At 48.1% G+C, this 9,908-nt stretch overlaps 1 protein-coding gene across 4 annotated transcripts in view; it reads right to left on the bottom strand.

Moving 5' to 3' along the window:
* Positions 1 to 3,616: 3,616 nt before the first annotated feature.
* The window catches only part of ANKS6 (ankyrin repeat and sterile alpha motif domain containing 6), a 381,649-nt gene continuing 375,357 nt past the window's right edge, over positions 3,617 to 9,908 (bottom strand). For all 4 annotated transcript variants that reach the window (XM_078687780.1, XM_078687781.1, XM_078687783.1 and 1 more), the window contains exon 16: positions 3,617 to 4,575. In XM_078687780.1, the coding sequence (XP_078543906.1) occupies positions 4,526 to 4,575 (50 nt within the window). In that variant the 3' untranslated portion in view covers positions 3,617 to 4,525. The remainder of the gene's footprint in view (positions 4,576 to 9,908) is intronic.

The following is a 9,908-nucleotide window of genomic DNA, read 5'->3' as shown; positions in this document are numbered from 1 at the left end:
CATATTAAAGTCTCCACCGAGGACCAGGGTGCCTATGGGAAGGTCTGTTAGTATTCTGCCTAGGTCCGTCAGTGCTTCCCTCCCCAGTGCCGGTGGCAGGTACAATGAGATCACATTAATCGCTCTCCCTTCCCACTGGGCTTCTAGAACAGCGAATCTACCCCTGGGATCGGCCCAGGTGTGTTTTACGAAAAGAGTAAGGTGTTTTTTGACTAAGATCCCTGTACCCCTGGATCCCGTGGTGTGATCAGCATGTATCAGGAGCTTATAGCCCCATCGTGTCAATGCTTTGCTTTTATTACCAACCATATGTGTCTCCTGTAGCAATACTATATCTGGAGCCTGGCGTTTTAGGTATCGTTGGACAATCCCCCTCTTAATTTTGTCCCCCATACCATTCACATTCCAGGTAAGGATGGAGAGCAACGGTTATCGGTTAACCCCCATCATCTGACAAGAAGACAGTATAAGTGCGGAATATTGGCAACAACATGTATAGAACCCTCCAGCCGATCACAGCCAGCAAAACCTGACATCTCTTTTTTCCCCTACTAGCATTGTGAATGAAAAGAGCAACATGGAATAGTATGCAAGCACCACTTTGTAAATCCAACAGTTCTTGAAAAAATCCCCAACCATCCCTCTGCTGTTTCCCTTCCCCGCTCCCTGCCCCCCTGCCTGTGTATTCTGAACTACCCACACCCCAACTTGGCAGAGGGCCTCTCCCCCTCCCAACAATAATGAACCTTGTTGGGTCGGTTATCTCCAATCCCCGCTGAGGACTATTGATATTGCCACTGCTATCTTTTTGTCCCATAGTCCACCTAGTGTGTGATGCAAATCTCACAATAAACATGTGGGGCTGTGTAACTCCAGTGTTTCGAGAATAAGTCACTTGAAAACCCCAAGGCCGACTACATCATACAATCTGTCTCACCATTTCAGCGGAGCAAATAGATGTGTCCCGCATCTTGTAGGCCCAATTGCAGGCACAGCCGTGATGTCCGCACATCGTCTACTTGCCTTGTGTACCAGTGGAGTCATTCAAGGGTAAGGTCTTACCGCTCTTCATTCGCGTTCGTGTTGTGTCAGACTGCTCTCCACGCTGGCCCCCGATTCTACGCCATCACTCGAGCCACTCCCATGTGTCCTCTAGCGACGTGAAGAACCATGTTTTGCTCTCTGATTCCACTCTGAGATTTGCTGGAAAAAGCATGCCATATTTCACTGCACAGTCCCGAAGCTCCTTCTTCACCGCCTGGAAGCCCCGTCTTTGAGCCTGAACTTTGGATGTAAGGTCTGGAAAAACGTGATTTCAGCGTTTTCCAGTTTGAGTAGTGGGTTAGATCGCGCCATTTGCAGGATAGTGTCCATATCTCTATAGTTAAAGACACGGGCTATAAGCGGTCACGGAGGTGCTCACAGTTTTGGCCTACCTCCCGGCACTCTATGCGCTCTTTCGATCGAAAAATAATTGGACAGTCTCTTGGGTTGTAGGTGCTTAGTGATCAGATCTTCCACATAGAGGTCAGCAGCTGGCCCCTCGGCTCGTTCCGGCACCCCTAGAATACGTATGTTGTTTCTTCGGGCTCTCCCTTCATACTCATCCAAATATTGTGTCATTTAAGTTTGTCGACTTCGGAGTTCAGCGACTTGGGTCTGGAGCAGAGCTGTGTCCTCTTGCAGCGACGACATTACTATTTTGAGATCTTTCACTTTCTCATCCATTTTACGGAAATCCGCTCGCAAGAGGGAGACCTCGGTGGTTACTGAGTCGAGAGAGGACCGTACTCCCCCGAAAGCCGCCATGACATCCAGTAGGGTTGGTTCTTGTGACTGGTCTGGGTCCCCTTGCGATGTTGGAGCCTCCATTTTCTGTGGACTACGACTCTCCTGATTTAGTCCAGGCGAATTTAGCGAGTTCGTTGTGCGCCGTCGTTTTTGGGCCCCTATTCGTTACCATGACTAGACCGCAGTGCAGGAAGGCAGGTAGTGGGTGTAAGACACAGTCTGGGTATTCACCGCCGCCTACCTGGCGTAGTTGTTAATTCTGCCTGTGGCCTGTCGGTTTTCCCACAGAACTGTCGAGGGCCACTGCGTCCAACCTCCTCCGCTGCACACTGAAAGTTCTCGTTTGAGTGGGGGGCCCAGCGTCAGGACTCCTCCGCAATACTGGACAGTGGTGGATGGAGCAAGAGGTCAGTCACTTTTCCTCCTCACTATACACATCGACAAAGTCACTTATGCCCACTGACGCCCCAACAATCAGCGAGGCAACCACCAACTAGGCCTCCTCCAATTGCAGTAACAAGTGGACCTAGGGCGATGCAAGAATCACACTCTTTGTCCCTGGGGCAGGTCGCAGAGCACCCAAGAAGGATGCCCCGCAGCGCCGATAATTACCCTGAGTGCAGTGTATAGATCCATTAGTTGTCTCCCCAGCGGTGTCATGTGCATCACCCCTTTCACGTCTGTGAAATCATCTCTGTTGCCCCAACAGGTGAATAGCTGCTCCAAACCCCTCTCCCCTAAGAGGATGGGGTACTCACAAATGTTCATGATAGTCAGCCAGGACCAGAGTTAGTCAGGGAGGGAGGGAGCCCTCACAGGCCACGAAGTATTGGGGCCTTCACAGAGTACGCAGTAGCTGTGACTCTTGCATCCAAAATAGAGGCTGTACCTGCAGTGATATGTCAGGCGGGTCCGGTCCTCCGGATCAGCATGTGATTCCCTCCACAGTAGCGCTGCCAGGTCTTGGACGGCACTCACTTCAGGAGCCCAGATAGGCCCGCGAAGCCAGGGCCTCGATTAGGAGCTTCCCGGGAGCAGTTCCAGTCCCGGCGCCGACTCACTCCCACCTCGACACTGCGAGTGCATCTTCAACAATCGATCGGGTCGGCCAGCAGGCGAGTCCCGAATGAGGAGGGGGGGGGAAGAGTGCTCACGCACAGCGCCCAACCGCGGCCCACTCCCGAGTCTCAGGCTCCGCGACCCAACTGGAGCTCAGGACGCCACCACGTTGTCCTCCCGGCTTCACCACACAGGCCGTCTCGTCCCACTCGTGTTTACTGGATATGGGAGGCACAATCACCGATAGCAGTGGGCTCCGGAGTCGTTGGGGTCTCGGCCGCTTCAACATTGAAGATTGTCTGGCGCAGGATAATGTTGGATATTGAGCGGGAATGCAGGAGCCTCTCTAGCCAGCCGCCATTTTCTTTTTCTGCTAACCACGCCCCTCGTTTAAATCTTGAAGAGGTTAACTCAGCCTTTAATGGTTCCGAATTCAGAACAATATGTACCATCAAATCTTGTAGTAGTATCGTTCGTGCAATTATATACACAGCCAGGATATATATATATGTCTTTTACAGATGAAGACCCAAAAAGCTGAAAAATAACGTATTAATAATATTTCTGTATATCTGCTCAAATACAATGGGCATCTTAGTGGCAACGTAGACGTGCTTGTCAGTTTGCGACCCTCTTTTCCACTACAGGCTGCTAAAGACTTTCCGGTTTAAACAACCAATTACGATTTTAACAGAAATACGTTTACAATTTTCTAAAGTACGTACGAAGGACAAAATTAAAGCTCTTATTTTCTTTAACAAATCTGTATTTTATTGCAGCACTGTTTAGCAATACAGCATAGTGGCATTTCATTAAAAGATATTGGTGGAAAACCTTTTTGTAGAATTAACATTTGCATTCAAATCATTTTGAGTATTACTGTGGACTTTTAATTATAGTTTACGATTTCCATCCTTAAAATACAAAAGGCACTTAAGAAGAGTTCTGTACAGGATATTTATTTTTTCTTATTGTATTTATATATAAATATATTCCATTTAAAATCTGGGCACTTGTCAAAAAAAGATAGCAGCTTAAAATGTATACATTAAGTATCAAAATAAAAAATACATAGCAATTCAGTGTGACAGTTCATTTCACTCATACGTTTCCTTAAAGTGAAATATATTATTTTGCGTATTTTTACGTATTCAGAGTTAACATCATCTATTCCTTCTCAGTTAAACTCCTCCCAACAACAGCCCACTTAGTTTCATTTCCTTTTGCTTGTCAAAATTGCCATTTCGAACAGCTCTGATGTGCAAATAACGCTGACCCCTCTGTATACTGTTGAGTGCAGCAGCACTGCCGGAGTTCACAGCTCCTCAGTCAGGCTTAACCTAATTTCTACTGTCCATGACAGCAGCGCGTCCTCGTTCCACTGCCCTTTCCTCAGTGTCACGTCATTCTGCCTTTGCCACAATTATGCGCACGCTCTTGCAGATGTCCTTTCGAAGCCCTGCTGATGGCATGGCGGCCATGTTCGCAGCAGCTCTGGCCCGTTTCAGTAACACACACTCGCTTTCAGTATCTTCACGCAGGTTGGTGTACCGAGACACTGGCGTTCAGCCACCGAGTAAAGCCTGGTGGCCCCCATTACACCTGGGTTTACACACCTACTCCTCAGCATTGCAAAGGTTATGCACTTTCGCCTCGGAGCCCCCAGTATATGACGCTACCTTTCATTGGATGCAGGAACCTTCGGTCTCACCCAGGCAGAAGGGGCTGCAAAGACAAAACAAAAAAATATGACTTTCTACAGCAAATACACATTTCAATTTAGGAGGATGGTTTACAAACGTCCTCCACATGGATTTGGGTACGCTGTGCGACCGTGAGCTAGCTTGATTTTGGACAATTGTGTGTTTTTCCTCCAGTCAGCTTCACAATTATTGCAGCGCACTGTAGTTTCTCCTCTTAATGTACCTTTTTGTTGACACGTTAGCTGTCCTCATTTGCCAGGTGACACCCAAAGTGTAGCCATTTTGTCTAACAGTGGCTACTGCCTGCTCATCCCAAGATATGAAATTATATAGCGCTTACTACCCCTGATGAGGCGTTAAAGCACTTGGTAACAGTGCATTTATATTCCGAGAGGAGACCTCAACCTTTTTACCTTACCCTCTGTGGGAAGGCTATATTGCCACATATGTGGAAAGGGTCTGTTTGATTACCATAACCACGATTACAAGTGCCGAGGGAAGTGTACCGTGCTACTCACTGAAAAAGTACTTCATCGCCTCATCAGAGGTAGCAAGCGCTATATAAATGCAAACCTTTTCTCTCTTCTATGCCTCTGCTACCCTTCTCTATCCCAATAACTGACTAACATATCCACTGCTCAAATTACTTTCACATTTTCACTTTACTAATTCACTGCTAATCCTGTATGGGTTCCACAGTAGTGGGCTACCTGCCCAAAAAGTGCTTTGTCACCTTGTCAGGGGTAGTAAGCGCCATATAAATGCAATTACAATACAATACTAGGAAAAATTGCAGCCCTTCGAACAGTCTACTTTTGGCCATTAGAGGAAGATGAGTACTGGTTCCTCTGTTAGTACTGGGCTCATCTTCGTCAATGGCACACCAAGGAAGCTTGTGCACCGATACAAAGAAGGAGGACTGCTACACCTGGAGTCGAATCTCTGCATGTGTGAAACTATATAACCACTAATCAGGCCTTCTCTGAGATGCCCGAAGACTTGCCTCGCTGCTTTACGGCAGGGAGGGGAATGGGGCAACAATCCGGTTTCCCCAGGAACTCAACAGCACATGTAGGAGGAGCACAAGGCCTGGCTGACCGGAAGGACTGTTCCAACAACATCTCATGGAACAAAGACTGCCTAGGAGCCAAGAGGGCACCCCAGCTGAGTTGCACAGGATTAGCAACGTCCTCTGATGAGATGAAAGCTGCAGCACGTTGTTCGGAAGTCAAGAAGGAAGTCTGCTCCATCTCTACCCACCTCGGGTTCTTAGGGTGCCTGTACCTACCTTTTTTGCTTCTCCATTGAGAACCCAAAAATATGCCTCAATTAAAAAAAAATGTTGTTTTAGCATGGCTGGACTCAACTCAATCTGGCTATTGATGGAGAGGCCAGTCTGTATTGAAGCCCTTCGGCCATTTCGTTGTAGGCGTTCCCATTCTTCCTTTTTGGCATTTAGTGTGGTAAAACCTACTTCTAATGCTATGTTTTGCAGGAGGCCTACTGTTCTGCAGCTCCTCTTTACCTTTTATCTTGTAAGCAAACGCTAATCCCCTAAAAGACAGCTCTGCAAGCTCATGTTCACTGTCTGAAGTGCGTGCAGCTTAGGACACTTAAGGCTTTGATGCAAGTTATGAGTCAACGGAAGAAAACCCAGCTAGATGCCAGTGATCAGCTACTGTCATCAAGAATAGTTGGTCTCTATCGTACCTGATGCCCTAGGCGACTACTTCCGGGCCCCTGGCCCTAACCTCCTAACTTATGTCACTTGACTGTTCCTACTCCCAATACCATGGCGCCTAGCCCTGCCCCCATTTATGAGACCCTGCATGCACATGCTTATATCTGCCCCCACCACTTCTCGTTTATTAGCCAGAGAGCCGTGGAGATCCTATGCCTGGCTACACCTCCCCCGCACCGCACCTATACCCTCTGTGAGTTCATATCTCATATTATGACCTGAGACCCAGCGGGAGGAGCAGGTTGGGCAAAATGTTAATATTAATCCCATTTACGTTTTTTTCTATTATTCATATCTTTATTTGTCTTTTTGAATGCCAATAAAAAGATTCAAACACTAGAATAGTTTGTCAAACACATTTAGAATATGACAACCATACAGTTATTCTCCTAGGCATCAAACCTGACAATCTGGGCGCACTCACCCGTAGTGATTGGCATATTGCTCTCCAAATGCTCGGAGCTGCGAAACAGCTCATAGTTTTGTACTGGAAAAAATCTGAACCCCCTTCTATTAACATCTGGGTCACACGTTTGTGGTATGTAGTAACTATGGAATTACTTACCGCACACTTGCAATCTTGCGACACACGCTTCACCAAAATATGGTAGCCATTGGTCACCTACCTTGGTAGAATGAAGTAAGCACGTCTTATGCCCCCGAAACTCCAAGCTCTACACCTCTTTGAAGACGCCGTTGACCCTCCTGATTATGACAGATCTCCCAAATAACTAGCATGTTCCATTTCCTCGCCCGTCACAACACTCCCAGATGGACAAACGGAATGTACAGCACCTCCCCCCCACCGCCACCCTGCCGTTCTCCCTCTTTTAAATGCTGTCTTGGGTCGCAACTCTTGGCCCTCATGATTATTATGGTCTCTGCCTCCTACCGCTTCTCACATGCTCTAGCTCCCCTCTAACAGTAGTTCCTTCTCGCTCTCTATTCTATCTGTCCCACTTACTCTTATCCCCGCTCCCTACTTTTACTCTCTTTTGTCCCTCATGATCTGCTTTCTTCACGAGGGGTTTGGGTCTTGTCGCACTGACTGCCTAGAATTTTCCTTACATTTGTACCATCACGCAATGTATTTCATCAGACGCGGTGGGCACGTCATGGGCTGTAGGCGACTTGCTGTGTAACATCTGCAATGCTACTTAACATCTGCACTTTATTTGCCTCCCCCACAATAGGCGGCCGGCCCTGTAACGGGTTGTAGGCGATGAGCTGTGTATAAGCAGACCCTCCCTCTGGTTATTACTCTACAAAATAAAACAGATTTCAAACAAGAAATGTATGAGTTTAAGCTTGAGTGTAATTGCATCCACACTTGATGTGATGTCGCCTCCTAATGATGTGGTTGGTTCCATTTGGTAGTCGCAGTTGGAATAACAGTGGACTTCTCCAGTGGTGACAGGAGTTAAATGCATTCCTCTACATTTGGGTGAATCATTTGCTGGTAAGAGGTAGGCTGTAGTGGCATAGACCTTTCAATGGGTATCCAGGGTCTGAATAAGTACCACTACTCAAAAGGTATTAAGGAGAAGGACCCTGCCCTGCTGATGAGACAGGATGGCCTCCCAAAGTGTTACCTGATAAGGGGACTGATGTTTATACTCAGGAGTTCCACATACCACGTTCGCCTAGCCCAATCCGGGGCAACTAATATGGCCTGGGAATGGTCATTCTTGATCATCTTCAAAATTTGGGGCAGGAGAGCAAGAGGCAGGAAGGCATTCAGTGGCCCTTAGTTCCATTCCAGCTAAATGCTTCTCACAACAAGGAAACTCCAAAGCACAAAATTGTTGACTATGCACGTTCTTGACAGTAGTGAAATTATTTAGCCAAGGCTCTCCTCACTGGTCAAAGACACAAAGTGCTACCTTGGGATGTAGGTGCTACTCATGACAAGACCCAAGTCTTGGTGGTGGGAAAGGACCATTCTCTATGGAGTCAGCTTACCAGGTCACCATGTTTGGGGGAATTTCTGTTCCCCACACCGGAGGTAAAAAGCCTGGGCATCTGGCTGGACTATGATCTTACTATGGCCAGCCAGGCAAAAAAAGTAGCAGGGACATGCTTTGGCCTAAGAAAGGGCATTAAAGAAGACTCTGAAATGACTTCTTGCAGAATCAAGAAGAATTGTGGTACAAAGCCATATACTTTCACAACTTGATTACTGCAACTCGCTCTACTTGGGCAGTCTGACTTATGTGGTAAAAACATTACAGCTTATTCAAAACGCTGCAGTGCACATTATGTTGAATATTCCCAAATCTCATTCTGTAGGCACAGCACTGGCAAGTCTTCACTGGCTCCCAGTAAAGAGATGGATTGAGTTCAAGGCCCTATGCATTGCACATAAGATCAAATACTCTCAGGGCCCTTATATTTTAAACCAGTTAATTGTACCACACAACAGCTGACGAGATCTGAGATCAAACAATCACTCCCTCCTGGTGATCCCGAAGATCAAAAGAACCAGAGGTGGAGGACGATCCTTTACATACTTGGCATCTAAATTGTGGAATTCCCTCCTCATACATTTGAGAGCAAACCACGATCTCCTGAGCTTTAGAAAGCAATTAAAGACACACCTGTTTAGTTAGTCATCCCCAAACCTCTTATCATTATGTCTGCTAGCGCTGGGAAACCCTAGTTTGGGTAGCCATGCGTTTTATAAAACTAGGTAAAATAAAAAATAAAAGGGTGCGTGACCAACCATCATGGCCGCACAATCGTGATCCGGATCAGCTCAGCGTTGAGCCGCGCATCTAAAGGATCTACAGTGCTACACACATCATGATTTTGGTGTGCAGCCCAAGCCCTGGGCGTGCTGTCACCAGAGGATATTTTCCCATTTAAAATCCTGGCTGGAGGAGCGGCAGCACAGCGGAGGGCCGGACATACCCGGGAAGCAGGGGACTGAACAACAAATGGCGCCTGACCCGCGGCGCTCTAATCGCCCCGGCTCTCAGAGGCGGGTACAGGCGGATCTGCGATCTCTAGTCAGCAGAGTGGTTTCACCCCCTCAGCTGAGGAGGGGAGGCCAGCTTCAGGCACAGTCTGGCCCTGAGCAGGGCCTGCGGGTGGGCGGCCGTGTTGTGAGTTGCTGCGACAGAGGAGGGCCCACCGCAAACTAAATTACACAGGTGGGAGTGCGTACTTAGGCCTATGGGGTCCCCCCCCCGAACTCGGAACTCATCTCGGTCTCACCACTAGGCCCTACGAGGGCAGTATAGAGGGGAGCTTCCCCAGGACCACAAGATGATGACTGATCCTAAGATAGCGCCCGGTGGGACTGCGGCGAGAACAGAGTCTGATGCTTGTGCCTGAATTGGCGGCGAGAGCAGGTGGGAGAGTGCACACATGATCCTGCGGGTAGGGGGTGGGGGCAGCCTCAAGGGAACTCACGTCAGCCTCATCACTGGGCCTAACGAGTGTGGAACAGGGGGATCCTCCCCAGATCTGCACGACGATGCCTGATCTTAAGATGGTGCCCAGCGGTGAACCGAGAATATTATGCTTGAGGCTGAATCGCCGGCAAGAGTTGACTAACTCGAGGGGTGCAGACCATGAGGTGGTGCTTTCATGGAAGATACCCTGTGATAAGT

Source organism: Lissotriton helveticus, chromosome 4_1 (assembly GCF_964261635.1).
Source record: "Lissotriton helveticus chromosome 4_1, aLisHel1.1, whole genome shotgun sequence".
Lineage (NCBI taxonomy): Eukaryota > Metazoa > Chordata > Amphibia > Caudata > Salamandridae > Lissotriton > Lissotriton helveticus.
Note: the sequence above shows the minus strand (reverse complement) of the source record. Positions and strands in the feature narration are given on the sequence as shown.